This window comes from Octopus sinensis, linkage group LG23 (assembly GCF_006345805.1).
Source record: "Octopus sinensis linkage group LG23, ASM634580v1, whole genome shotgun sequence".
Classification (NCBI taxonomy): domain Eukaryota; kingdom Metazoa; phylum Mollusca; class Cephalopoda; order Octopoda; family Octopodidae; genus Octopus; species Octopus sinensis.
Window position 1 is genome coordinate 3,453,698 of NC_043019.1, and position 14,788 is coordinate 3,468,485.

The 14,788-nt window shown below is 41.4% G+C and overlaps 1 protein-coding gene across 1 annotated transcript in view; it reads right to left on the bottom strand.

Annotated features, from left to right (window-relative positions):
* The window catches only part of LOC115223649 (cadherin-23-like), a 50,181-nt gene that overhangs the window by 23,810 nt on the left and 11,583 nt on the right, over positions 1 to 14,788 (bottom strand). The window contains exons 6-11 of the mRNA XM_036512476.1: positions 10,617 to 10,754; positions 8,646 to 8,768; positions 8,016 to 8,192; positions 5,539 to 5,729; positions 2,404 to 2,836; positions 432 to 625 (exon numbers count right to left, since the gene is read on the bottom strand). Of these exons, the coding sequence (XP_036368369.1) occupies positions 432 to 625; positions 2,404 to 2,836; positions 5,539 to 5,729; positions 8,016 to 8,192; positions 8,646 to 8,768; positions 10,617 to 10,754 (1,256 nt within the window). The remainder of the gene's footprint in view (positions 1 to 431; positions 626 to 2,403; positions 2,837 to 5,538; positions 5,730 to 8,015; positions 8,193 to 8,645; positions 8,769 to 10,616; positions 10,755 to 14,788) is intronic.

The window sequence follows — 14,788 nt, forward strand, 5'->3', positions numbered from 1 at the left end:
ATATATATACAGTTGAAAAATATCATTATAGATATAAATATACCATAAACAATTATAGAAAAAAATGGAGGAGGAAAAGATGTTGAATCAAAAATTGGATTTAATACAAAATAGGATACAATACATACACACGTTTCAAAGGACAATACAAATATGTAAGAAAAAAATTATAGTCATAGTAATTATAATTAAATTTATGCATTGTCATTTTCATCAGTGTGAGGAATTTTTGTAAGGACATCAAAAGAGGTTAAATAAAAATAAGTAAATTAAAATAAGAGACAAAAAGGGAGAATGCAAATGGGGTAATAGGGAAAAAATATTTGGTGATGGTGGTGGTGGTGGTGGTGGGGATGATGATGATGATGACGATGATGGTGGTAGTGGTGATGGTGGTGGTGGTGATGATGACGATGATGATGTTCACATACCTTTGGTTCAGTTGTTTCTGCATAGTACACATCATGTTTAAATGCTGGAGCTTCGTTGACATCAATGACATTGATTGATAGATTAGCTGCTCTCGAGTCGACAGAACCGTCGTTCACAATAACTTCCAACGTGTATTCTCGAGGCTCGGTTTCAAAATCCAATTTTTCTCCCGTTATAAGGGATACAGCCCCAGCTGTAACAACAATAAATACGATAATAAGAGAAAATAAGAGAAAAAATAGGCAAATTCTCTTTCTCTTTTACCTGTTTCAGTCATTTGACTGCGGCCATGCTGGAGCACCGCCTCTAGTCGAGCGAATCGACCCCGGGACTTATTCTTTGTAAACCCAGTACTTATTCTATCGGTCTCTTTTTTTTGCCGAACCGCTAAGTGACGGGGACGTAAACACACCAGCATCGGTTGTCAAGCAATGCTCGGGGGACAAACACAGACACACAAACACATACACACACGTACATACATATATATACATATATATGTATATATATATATATATATATATATATATATATATATATATATATATATATATATATATATATATACGACAGGCTTCTTTGAGTTTCCGTCTACCAAATCCACTCACAAGGCATTGGTCGGCCCGGGGCTATAGCAGAAGACACTTGCCCAAGATATTGTTAATCATCACCATCATAGGTGTAGGAGTGGCTGTGTGGTAAGTAGCTTGCTGCTTGCTTACGAACCGCATGGTTCCGGGTTCAGTCCCACTGCGTGGAACCTTGGGCAAGTGTCTTCTACTATAGCCTCGGGGCCGACCAAAGCCTTGTGAGTATATGTTTGCGTGTCTGTATTTGTCACCCCAACATCACTTGACAACCGATGCTGGTGTGTTTATGTTCCCCCGTAACTTAGCGGTTCGGCAAAAGAGACCGATAGAATAAGTACTAGGCTTACAAAGAATAAGTCCTGGGGTCGATTTGCTTGACTAAAGGTGTTTAAGTCAATTACATTGACTCTAGTTTTCATCTGGTATTTGTGTCGTATTTGATGTAAAATTGAGATAGACAAGAAAAACTTTCTGGAGGTGGAATATATAATGCTATGCATACAATGAAGTCTTTTAAATGAATGAAGGCCTCAAGGTCACTTGATCTCCAGCCAAATCTCACACCGGTCATACCCTGTTGTCTTAACGGTGTGTATGTGTATGGAGGGCACAGTGGATACAGTATAAAAATATAACAGTAATCATAGGTCTGCTCGATCATGGTACCCCTGCAAGGCCAAACAACAACAACTAGTGTGGAGGTGCAATGGCCCAGTGGTTAGGGCAGCGGACTCGTGGCCGTAAGAACGCGGTTTCGATTCCCAGACTGGGCATTGCGAGTGTTTATTGAACAAAAACACTTAAGCTCCATGAGTCTCCGGTGGGGGGGGGGGGTGAACCCCGCTGTACTCTTTCACCACAACTTACTCTCACTCTTTCTTCATACTTCTGCCACAAAGCAGAGTAACCATGGTGTAACCCACTATGGTGTGGTAAACTTTCAGACCCTAGTCTAGATTGCGAATCCTCTGTACCCCAGGATGGTTCAACACTCCACCCGTTAAAAGCCACTGTTTATGGAATGAGGATAACAACGTAGCTTTCGCGCCCGTGCAACCGCCAGTCTATCGCGTGTGGTGGGTGGATCTTCAAGTTGCCACACGCATTTTTAGTAGCTTAGAGTAGGCTCGAATTAGAGATTATTCTTTGTGGCTAATGGCATGAGTCCTGATTGGAAGAAGAAGAAGAAGAAGAAGAAGAAGAAGAAGAAGAAGAAGAAGAAGAAGAAGAAGAAGAAGAAGAAGAAGAAGAAGAAGAAGAGAAGAAGAAGAAGAAGAAGAAGAAGAAGAAGAAGAAGAAGAAGAAGAAGAAGAAGAAGAAGACGACGACGATGACAACTACAACTGAAAAATTTTCTGATAATATTAAGAAAAACTCTTACAGGAATAATTCAGATAGAATTTACTTGCACCAGTCGAAGGGTAAAACGATGCCCGGAAATAAACTGGGTCCATTTTATCAGCATCGAAAGAAGTGACAATATAGAGTGGACGTCCACTGAAGTTACTGTTCTCAGGAACTGTCTGTTTCCATGGTAAATTGTTAAGATAAGGTTTCCAGTTCAAAGGTTCGATGTTTAGGTCCACTTGAGCAGTGCAGTTTAAACCAGGCTTGTCTATAGCAGTGATGTTTAATAATACATGCGATGGCATGATTCGGACATCGTAGTCCACAGCAAAACTGACCTCTCCAGAATCAGGGTCAATTTTGAAGTTTAACGCATGCTGTCCACCCGAAATTTTGAAAGTTATTTCGTCTGAGTGATCTGGATCAGAGACTTGAAACATCGTATTTGGGATTACAGCAACTCCAGCCTGAAAAAGAGAGGTAAAGTGAAAAATGGTTAGTTCACATGATTCAATAAGATGCACAGGGCCATACTCTTTACTCTTTTACTCTTTTACTTGTTTCAGTCATTTGACTGCGACCATGCTTGAGCACCGCCTTTAGTCGAACAAATCGACCCCGGGACTTATTCTTTGTAAGCCCAGTACTTATTCTATCGGTCTCTTTTTGCCGAACCGCTAAGTGACGGGGACGTAAACACACCAGCATCGGTTGTCAAGCAATGCTAGGGGGACAAACACAGACACACAAACACACACATACATACATACATGCATATATATATATATATATATATATATATATACGACAGGCTTCTTTCAGTTTCCGTCTACTAAATCCACTCACAAGGCATTGGTCGGCCCGGGGCTATAGCAGAAGACACTTGCCCAAGGTGCCACGCAGTGGGACTGAACCCGGAACCATGAGGTTGGTTAGCAAGCTACTTACCACACAGCCACTCCTGCGCCTATATATATATATATATATATATATATATATATATATATATTATATATATATATATTCCTCCTGGATGGGATGACAGTCCCTCACAGGGTTACTCATGTTTACCATCTGAGTAAACTGGAGCGATGTGAAATGAAGTGCTTTGCTCAAGAGCACAATGCATCGCCCGGTCCAGGAATCGAAACCATAATATTACGACCATGAGCCCAGAACTCTAACCACTAAGCCATGCACATCAACAAAGTGAAATATTATAGGAATGTTATCATCATCATCATCATCATCATCATCGTTAACGTCCGTTTTCCATGCTAGCATGGGTTGGACGGTTCGATCAGGGTCTGGGAAGCCAGAAGGCTGCACCAGGCTCCAGTCTGATCTGGCACTCTTTCTACGGCTGGATGCCCTTCCTAACGCCAACCACTCCGTGAATGTAGTGGGTGCTTTTTATGTGCCACCGGCACAGGTGCCAGGTGAGGCTGGCAATGGCCACGATCGGTTGGTGCTTTTTACGTACCACCAGCACGGAAGCCAGTCAAGGCGGCGCTGGCATCGGCCACATTTGGATGGTGCTTTTTACGTGCCACCGGCACAGGGATCACAACTACAATTTCCATTGATTTTTGATGTTGATGTACTTGATTCAATAGGTCTCCTCAAGCACAGGGTCGAAACGGTGTTTCTTTACTTGCCACCTGCACAGGAGTCAGTCCAGCGGCACTGGCAACTGCCGGGTGCCAGTCATAGGATTGGTTCAATTTCGATTCCAATTTCACTTAAATAGCAACCCCATCACCTCCACCAACTCCATCATCGTGTCTGTGTAAATATGTATGTATACATGCGTGTATAAGTGGATGCAAACCCTTTGCATTGTGGTGATTTATAACCTCTCCCACAATGCCCTCCCTGCCTTCCTGTCTAGATGCAAAATCTGTATGTTCAATAGGCTTTCTTCTTGTGTCTTTCAAAGGTCAAACAACTTGACCCCACATCTCCACTATCTGCTTGGTGAGTGATCCTGCAGTTACTTATACGATTATGCATTTCTTATGGATAGGCTAAACATAGAGAGAACAAACAAAGACAGACAAAGGGATTAAGTCGATTACATTGACCCCAGTGCGTAACTGAACCTTTTTTAATCGACCCCAAAAGGATGAAAAGCAAAGTCAACCGTGGCGGAATTTGAACTCAGAACGTAATGGAAGATGAAATTCCGCTAAGCATTTCGACCGGCATGCAAATGATTCTGCCAATTGCCACCTTAATGTAGATCATCATCATCATCATCATCATCGTTTAACGTCTGCTTTTCATGCTAGCATGGGTTGGACGATTTGACTGAGGACTAGCGAACCAGATGGCTGCACCAGGCTCCAGTCTGATCTGGCAGAGTTTCTACAGCTGGATGCCCTTCCCAATGCCAACCACTCTGAGAGTGTAGTGGGTGCTTTTATGTGCCACCGGCATGAGGGCCAGTCAGGCGGTACTGGCAACGGCCGCGCTCAAATGGTGCTTTTTACGTGTCACCTGCACAGTAGCCGGTCCAGCGGCACTGGCAACAACCTCGCTTGAATGTTTTTTTCACATACCACCGGCACAGGTGCAAGTAAGGCGACGCTGGTAATGATCATGCTCGAATGGTGCTTATTTCATGCCAGCGACACGGAAGCCAGTTAGCTGCTCTGGCAACGATCATACTCAGATGGTGCTCTTAGTGCTCCACTTGCACGGATGCCAGTCATCGAATTTGATTTCAATCTCACTTGCCTCAACAGGTCTTCACAAGCAGAGTTTAGTGTCCAATGAAGGAAAGGTATGCATAAGTGGACTGGTTACACCCCTGGCATAGGCCATGAGGTTATGGTCTCGCTTGGCTTGCCGGGTCTTCTCAAGCACAGCATATTTCCAAAGGTCTCGGTCACTAGTCATTGCCTCCGTGAGGACTAATATTTAAAGGTCATGCTTCACCACCTCATCCCAGGTCTTCCTGGGCCTACCTTTTCCACAGGTTCCTGTGGATATTATATTAAAACACAAAATACTAGTGCAGTATTCTTGTTATAAAACATAAACTTGTGACACGGCAGGGCATGAACACCCTATCAAATGATTTCCACTTTTATTTTTCAATCTCAACAATTTATACCTAATTTTAAAACAAAGATCTTAGAAGAAGGACCAACCAAAATAATCTTACCGAATTCTCATATACAGAAAGTGAATAGTTAGTTGAGGAGAACTGGGGTGGTTCGTTGATGTCGACCACTTTGATACAAAGTTTTACTGGGTTCGATTCTGATATACCATCATTGGCCCAAGCTGTAACATTGAAATCACGAGATGACATACTCTCGAAATCCAGCTTAGAACTCACTGTTATTTCTCCAGCTACAAATAAAAGGGAAAGGAAATGTATTTATTATTTTAATACAAAAAGAAATACACACACACACACACACACACAAGGCAACACACTTTGGAGTTGTAAGTGTTTAACTCTTTAGTGTTTAAACTGGCCAAATCCGGCCCAATATATTCTACATGTTTTATATTTAAACTGGCCATATCTAGCCTCTTACACCTAACCTACATTGACAGTCTAAAAATAAACAATCACACCACTGAAACCTCAAAGCTGTAAGATAATGCAGGATTAATTCAAAACAATTTAAATAAAAAAGCTTAGGCGCAGGAGTGGCTGTGTGGTAAGTAGCTTGTTTACCAACCACATGGTTCCGGGTTCACTCCCACTGCGTGGCACCGTGAGCAAGTGTCTTCTGCTATAGCCTCGGGCCGACCAAAGCCTTGTGAGTGGATGTAGTAGACGGAAACTGAAAGAAGCCCGTCGTATATATGTATATATGTATGTGTATGTTTGTGTGTCTGTGTTTGTCCCCCTAGCATTGCTTCACAACCGATGCTGGCGTGTTTGTGTCCCCGTCACTTAGCGGTTCGGCAAAAGAGACCGATAGAATAAGTACTGGGCTTACAAAGAATAAGTCCCGGGGTCGAGTTCCTCGATTAAAAGGCGGTGCTCCAGCATGGCCACAGTCAAATGACTGAAACAAGTAAAAGAGTAAAGAGTATTACATTTAACAGAGTAATCTGAACACTAAAGGGTTAATGTTCTCTTATAAATTAAAGTAAATCTATCACTCAGCAATTTAGCATTATTCGGATAGAATTGTGTGTGTTTAGGGTGTGGCGGAAGTAACGGCCTTTTGTATTTGAGTTTTCTATTTTCTTTTTTTATTTCAGAAATCTAAGATAAATATGGTCACGCAATTAATGAAGGTTTTTTTAAGTAATGCAATAAATTTGTGTTCGATAAAAATTTACTTAATAGACATTTATATACTATAAAAATTATTAAATGTCAAAAGGGCGTTACTTCCGCTGCACCCTGTATATGTACATACATACATACATACAACATACATACATACATACATACTACATACATACATACATACATACATACATCATACATACATGCATACATACATACATATATAAATACATATATATATATATATATATATATAATATATATATATATATGTATATAAAACACAGGGAATGTACTGTCTATAAGTATGGCACGCTAACCGATTGTGCCACCAGGGCATGATCGTTACCAACGTCGCTTCACTGGCACCTGTGCTGGTGTCACATGTAAAAAGATTCGAGCGAGGTCATTACCAGTACCTATTTCTTTATTACCCACAAGGGGCTAAACATAGAGGGGACAAACAAGGACAGACAAAGGGATTAAGTCGATTACTTCGACCCCAGAGCGTGACTGGTAATTATTTAATCGACCTCGAAAGGATGAAAGGTAAAGTCAACCTCGGCGGAATTTGAACTCACAACGTAACGGCAGACGAAATACCGCTAAGCATTTCGCCCGGCGCGCTAACGTTTCTGCCAGCTCGCTGCCTTACCAGTACCGCTTGGCTGGCCCCCGTGCTGGTGGCATGTAAAAAGCACCCACTACACTCTCGGAGTGGTTGGCATTAGGAAGGACATCCAGCTGTAGAAACTCTGCCAGATCAAGATTGGAGCCTGGTGCAGCCATCTGGTTTGCTAGCCCTCAGTCATAATCGTTCAACCCATGCTAGCATGGAAAGTGGACTTTAAACGATGATGATGATATATGTCTATCTATCTATCTATCTATCTATCTATCTATCTATCTATCTATCTATCTATCTATCTATCTCGTAAAAGGCGGCGAGCTAGCAGAAACGTTAGCAAGCCGGGCGAAATGCTAAGCAGTATTTCGTCTGCGTTACGTTATGAGTTCGAATTCCGCCGAGGTCGACTTTGCCTTTCATCCTTTCGGGGTCGATAAATTAAGTACCAGTTACGCACTGGGGTCGATGTAATCGACTTAATACCTATGTCTGTCCTTGTTTATCCCCTCTGTGTTTAGCCCCTTGTGGGTAATAAAGAAATAGGTATCTCTCTCTCTCTCTCTTTTTCTCCCTCTCTGTCTCTCTCTCCCCCTATATATATAGCAATAAGAAAATGGAGGGGATCAATAGGTGTTTCATCAACTTTTAGACATTATATTATGACAACTTATATATTTATTTACTAAAATGACAATTACAAGAATACAAGAATACATGGGCCATTGCGCCTCCACATTATTCATTGGTTTCTACTTACATTTACTTAAGCTAAAATACATGGATCCTGATTCAGACTGAAATCTCCAGTGATAAGTCAATTGGTCACCATCAAAATCTGAACCTTGCAGTTGGAAGATCATTTCCTCATTAGCCGTGTTCTCTTTCACATAGAGACTGGCTTCATTTGGTGAGATTGTTGGTGGATTGTTCAGGTCTAAAGACACAAGAAAAGGCATAATGATAAATGGTAAATATAAAACAGTGTTCATGGTGAAAACTCCATATGACCCCTGGGTGTCCGTATGGCCCTTGGGAGATTAAAAAAAGTTTCATTTTGTTGACCAGTGTTATTTTTATGAATGATACACAACAAAATAAGTTTAACCCTTTAGCATTCAAATTATATTTTCAAATATAATATTCATTTATTTACACCATTTTCAATTAAGCTAAAGTTGTGTTGAAAGAGACAGCAGAAGTTCGCCATTACCTTCTGCCGGAGCCGCATGGAGCTTAGGTGATTCGCTCATAAATACACACATGGCCTGGTCTGAGATTCAAACCCGTGATTCCTCGACCGCAAGTCCACTGCTCTAACCACTAGGCCATGTGCCTCCAAAAAGGGTTAAATAGGTTTATAATAAGGTATAATGGAATATATTCTTACCTGTAAGAAGTACAGTTAAAATGAATGGTCCTTCTTGGTTATAATGATCCGATACGAAAATCTTAAGGTCAAATATTGGTGAAGTTTCTGCTAGTAGGGCACGAACTGATGAAATTGTCCCAGCTATAAAGTTATCCATAAGTGTAAAGAATCATATATATATTCATATATATATATAGTTAATCCAAACAAGAAAACACAAAAAAACACAACAACGCGAGGACGTGGAACAAATATAGTATTATTGGACGCTCAGGAAAGAAGGAAAGAAGGATATATATATATATTATATATATATATATATATATATATATATATATATATATAATATATATATATATACAGGGCACTATTACACATAGATGCCACACGCTAGGAGGGACTCTTAAAGTCAAAACTACTAAAATAAATTAACACATCGTACCGAAACCAATTCTCGAAGTAGGTCATTTAAAAACGTGTGGCATTTATGTGTAATATTGCCCTCTAGATAATATAAATAAATAAATTTAAAAGAAAAAAATGATGTTTTTTTTTCTCGTATGAGGTTTTTCACGCTAACTACTTGATCATTTCTTATGAAGATTTTATCCAATTTTTAAATTATATATATATATATGTGTGTGTGTGTGTGTGTGTATACATGCACACACATGCGTGCACATAAGACAAACATTTACTGTTTTATAAATATCACTTTGCTTACCAACCATACGGTTCTGGGTTCAGTCCCACTGTGTGGCACCTTGGGCAAGTGTCTTCTACTATAGCCTCGGGCCAACCAAAGCCTTGTAAGTGGATTTGGTAGATGGAAACTGAAAGAGGCCTGTTGTATGTGTGTGTGTGTGTGTGTGTGAGTGTGTGTGTGTGTGTGTGTGTGTGTGTGTGTGTGTGTGTGTGTGTGGTGTGTGTGTGTGTGTCTGTGTCTGTCCCGCCTCACCATCGCTTGACAACCGATGCTGGTGTGTTTACGTCCCCATAACTTAGCAGTTTGGCAAAAGAGACCGATAGAATAAGTACTAGGTTACAAAGAATAAGTCCTGGGGAGTCAGTTTGTTCAACTAAAGGCGGTGCTTCAGCATGGGCATAGTCAAATGACTGAAACAAATAAAAGAATAAAAAAATATATACCGTAAAAACCCATGTAATTTGCACACCTGTGTAATTTGAACAGGTGATTTTCAGGAGAAAAATTGTTAAAAAAAGCTTCTACTCATGTAAAGTTTGCACCCAAAAGTTTTCAGAATTGCCGATATGGCCAGGGGTAAAAAGATCTTCAGTTTAGTTGTATTTAGCATAATTTGGGCCAGATATTTGGCCAGTTTAACCCTTTAAGCATTAAGATTGTTCTGTTAAAGGTTTTGAGTGGCTGTGTGGTAAGTAGCTTGCTTACCAGCCACATGGTTCCGGGTTCAGTCCCACTGCGAGGTACCTTGGGTAAGTGTCTTCTACTATAGCCTCGGGCCGACCAAAGCCTTGTGAGTGGATTTGGTAGACAGAAACTGAAAGAAGCCCGTCGTATATATGTATATATATATGTATGTGTGCGTGTGTGTTTGTGTGTTTGTGTTTGTCCCCCTAGCATTGCTTGACAACCGATGCTGATGTGTTTATGTCCCCGTCACTTGGCGGTTCGGCAAAAGAGACCGATAGAATAAGTACTGGGCTTACAAAGAATAACTCCAGGGGTCGAGTTGCTCGATTAAAGGTGGTGCTCCAGCATGGCCGCAGTCAAATGACTGAAACAAGTAAAAGAGTAAAAGAGTATCTCATATCTTCAAGATTTTGATGATGTGAGAGTTTACTTGTAGAATGATATTGTAGGGTAGGTGTGAGAGGCCGGATCTGGCCTGTTATAAACATAAACAGATTGAATATTTGGGCTGCATATTTGGCCAGCTTAAATTCTAAAGGGTTAATTAAAAGTTGCATCCTTTTAGAAATTATGAGTTTCCCAAATATTTTACTTACATGTTGACATTTGAAAAGGACAGTGTTTCTTTGGACAGGACATCGAAATTATCAAAGAATCTTCCTCCTCATCAGTTGCATTCACAAAATATATTTGGCTTCCTATTTTGGTGTCTTTTGCAGAAATGGATATTGATGCTGGAAAAGATATATTAAGGGCATTTAGGGCAAAAGAGAGTAAAGATCCCCTTTGGTCATGAATGACCATAGGATTGCACCTAGAAAGTTTCCCTCCGAGGCACAAGTCTGGGCAAGGTTATTTATGGATGACCAGCAGTCACTCATGCATATCAGCCTCTCCTCCCCGTACCACTGATGTTATCCTAGAGAAACGTAAATGCTGCTATTGCTTGGCACCAGTGACTTTGCAACTCCTTTCTACAGATGAGTGAATTGGAGCAATGAGAATTAAAGTGTCTTCAGATTACATAAGAACATTAAAAGCCAAAACACTTGCCTGAGCTGCGATTCCTTCTCCAAAGACCTTCTGTTGTTCAGTTGTCTTGAGAGTTTCCTATCACCACTAATTAAGGTAGTTGGCTGGCACCTCAATTATGCTGGTTCACTACCTTAATTAGTGCAAAATAACATAATTTGAGAAAATGCAAACAGTCCAAGAATTCCTATCTGCTTCTCATTTTTCGCATAAAGCTTCCGATCATCCATAAAAGAGTGATGATTTATCCAACCAGTGAAGGCTTGCGGCATAGTGGTTAGGGTAGGTGGCTCATGATCATAAAGTTGTGGGTTTGATTCCCTGCAATGCATTGTGCCCTTAAGGAAGACACTTTATTTCACATTGTTCCAGTTCACTCAGCCAGCAAAAATGAGTAATTCATAGGTCCAGCCTTGTCCCATTTTGTGTCACATGGAATCTCCCTGAGAACTACGTTAATGGTACATGTATCTGTGGAGTGCTCAGCCACTTGCATGTTAATTCCATGAGCAGGCTGTTCTCTATTGCCCACAAGGGGCTAAACATAGAGGGGACAAACAAGAACAGACAAAGGGATTAAGTCGATTACATCGACCCCAGTGCATAACTGGTACTTAATTTATCAACCCTGAAAGGATGAAAGCCAAAGTCGGCCTCGGAATTTGAACTCAGAACATAACGGCAGACGAAACACTGCTAAGCATTTCACCCGGAGTGCTAACGTTTCTGCCAGCTCGCCAACTTATGGCTTAAGTACAAGGCTTAAAAAGTGAAAACGTAAGTACTGGGACCACTAGCATAGTTAGAGTGTGTGCCACCCGGGGTGGCATTTATGTTTGCCACCCCAGACCCCACAAAAGATACATATTACCTACAGCAGACTCAAAAGTGGCACCCCTTTAAAAGTGCTGCCTTGGGCAGACCGATCCTACTGCGCCCCACTAGGTACACTTGTGACTGGGGCCACTACATTCAACTAAGAATTCTTCAAAGCAGTGCCCCAGTATGGCCATCGTCTAATGACTGGAACAAGTAAAAGATAAAAGATATTTCAAGTTTATGGTAGCAACAGGACTTGCAGAAAATGCCATTTCTATTTTATCATTTCTTTTCCTCTTAACGTCCGTTTTCCATGCTAGCATGGGTTGGACGATTCGATCAGGGTCTGGGAAGCCAGGTGGCTACACCAGGCTCCAGTCTGATCTGGAAGTGTTTCTATAGCTGGATGCCCTTCCTAATGCCAACCACTCCGTGAGTGTAGTGGGTGCTTTTTACGTGCCACCGGCACAGGTGCCAGGGGAGGCTGGCAACGGCCACGATTGGTTGCTGCTTTTTATGTGCCACCGGCACGGAAGCCAGTTGAGGCGGCGCTGGCATCGGCCATGTACGGATGGTACTTTTTACGTGCCACCGGCACATGTGCCATGGTAACATCATTACTGGAATAACTAAGAAATTTAATTTTACAGTTGAAGGGTTAAACCAATATGGAGAGAAAGGAAATGAAAAAACAGAAATCTAAATCCAAAATGTGATTGAAACCAAAAACATCAAATAAAGCAAAAAAAAAAAAAAAAGACAAATTCTACAGAAATGTAAAAGAATGGAATAAATGAATAAATAAAATAAAGAATTTGGGAATCAAAGAATGCATACGACAAGAAATTCTTTCCAAATCCCAATTCTCTAAATATAACAAAGTCTCGTCTCTGATTCCAAACTAGTTTACCTGGAATTGGCTACAGATAAAATAGAAATCTATGCATAGCCAACGAGTGGAAAATTTTTTGGTAAAGTTTTATGAATGGTGAATTGGTTGCCAAAGAGATGAATGTTAAACACATTTAATACCAGATTCATAGCAGGAAAGAAATACGAATTTACAATAACACAAACACGCAATTTTCACGTAACATATTGAAGAGATATTTATTGTGATGGAAATAGAGGAAGAAATTGGGTGATTAAAGGAAAATTTGTAAGTAGCAACGAAAGAGATTTGACAAGCAAAAACAAAATTAGTTGGATATTTAACCATGGAATGGAAGCACTCCGTCGGTTACGACGATGAGGGTTCCGGTTGATCCGAATCAACGGAACAGCCTGCTCGTGAAATTAACGTGTAAGTGGCTGAGCACTCCACAGACACGTGCACCATTAACGTAGTTCTCAGGGATATTCAGCGTGACACAGAGAGTGACAAGGCCGGCCCCTTGAAATACAGGTACAACAGAAACAGGAAGTAAGAGTGGAGTGAGAGAAAGTTGAGGCGAAAGAGTACAACAGGGGTCGCCACCACCCCCTGCCGGAACCTCGTGGAGCTTTAGGTGTTTTCGCTCAATAAACACACACACAACGCCCGGTCTGGGAATCGAAACCGTGATCCTCCGACCGCGAGTCCGCTGCCCTAACCACTGGGCCATTGCGCCTCCGGATATTTAACCAATTGACTAATAATAAAGGAAAGGAGTGGAATTGAACCGGTGTGTATGTTAATTTTATTGGTATAATGACTCACCCTAGACACGGCAAAATTGGCTTCAACACACAAATACATATAAAGTATCTCGCAAACCAGATTTGAAAGCAAAATAGACCATCCTTCAGTTAAATATCTACCTCAGTTTTTTAAAAAATTCAGCTGATGCAGTAACTTTCGCAATTGGATGTAAATATCATCATCATCATCATCATCATCATCATCATCATCATCATCATCATCATCATCATCATCATCGTTTAACGTCCGCTTTCCATGCTAGCATGGGTTGGACGATTTTGACTGAGGGCTGGCAAACCAGACGGCCGCACCAGGCTCCAATCTTGATCTGGCAGAGTTTCTACAGCTGGATGCCCTTCCTAACTCCAACCACTCCGAGAGTGTAGTGGGTGCTTTTTACGTGCCACCGGCACAGGGCCAATCAGGCGGTGCTGGCAATGACCTCACTCGAATCTTTTTACACGTGCCACCGGCACAGGTGCCAGTAAGGTGACGTTGGTAATGATCACGCTCGAATGGTGTCCTTTTACATGCCCCAGACACGGAGCCAGTTGGCTGCTCTAGCAACGATCACGCTCGGATGGTGCTCTTGGCACCCTACTAGCACAGGCACAAGTGCCAGTAAGGCGACGCTGGTGACGATCACACTCGAATGGTGCCCTTTTATGTGCCACTGGCACGGAAGCCGGTTAGCCACTCTGTCAACGATCACCCTCGTATAGTGCTCTTTTGGTGCTCTTTGCACCCCGCTAGCACGGATGCCAGTCGTCGAATTTGATTTTTATTTCACTTGCCTCAACAGATCTTCGCAAGCAGAGTTTAATGACCAAAGAAGGAAAAGGTATGCATAAGTGGGCTGGTTACGCTCCTGGCATAGGCCACAGGTTATGGTTTCATTTGGCTTGCTGTGTCTTCTCAAGCATGCCGGGTCTTCTCAAGCAAAGATATAAGGATAAATATAAGGATAAGAAACAGCATAATCTGCATCAACATACATTGGTTTCAAATTTTGTCTCAAGGCCAGCAAGTTCAGAAGAAGGGACAAGTTGATTACATTCACCCTGGTGCTCAATCGGTATATATTTTATCGATCCCAAAAGGGTGAGAGGCAAAACTGACCTTGGCAGAATTTGAACTGAGAATGTAAAGACATGAAATACTATGCTAAACATTTTGTCTGGCGTGCTAACCATTCTACCAGCTCATTATTGCCCTATACAACATTAACATATATTA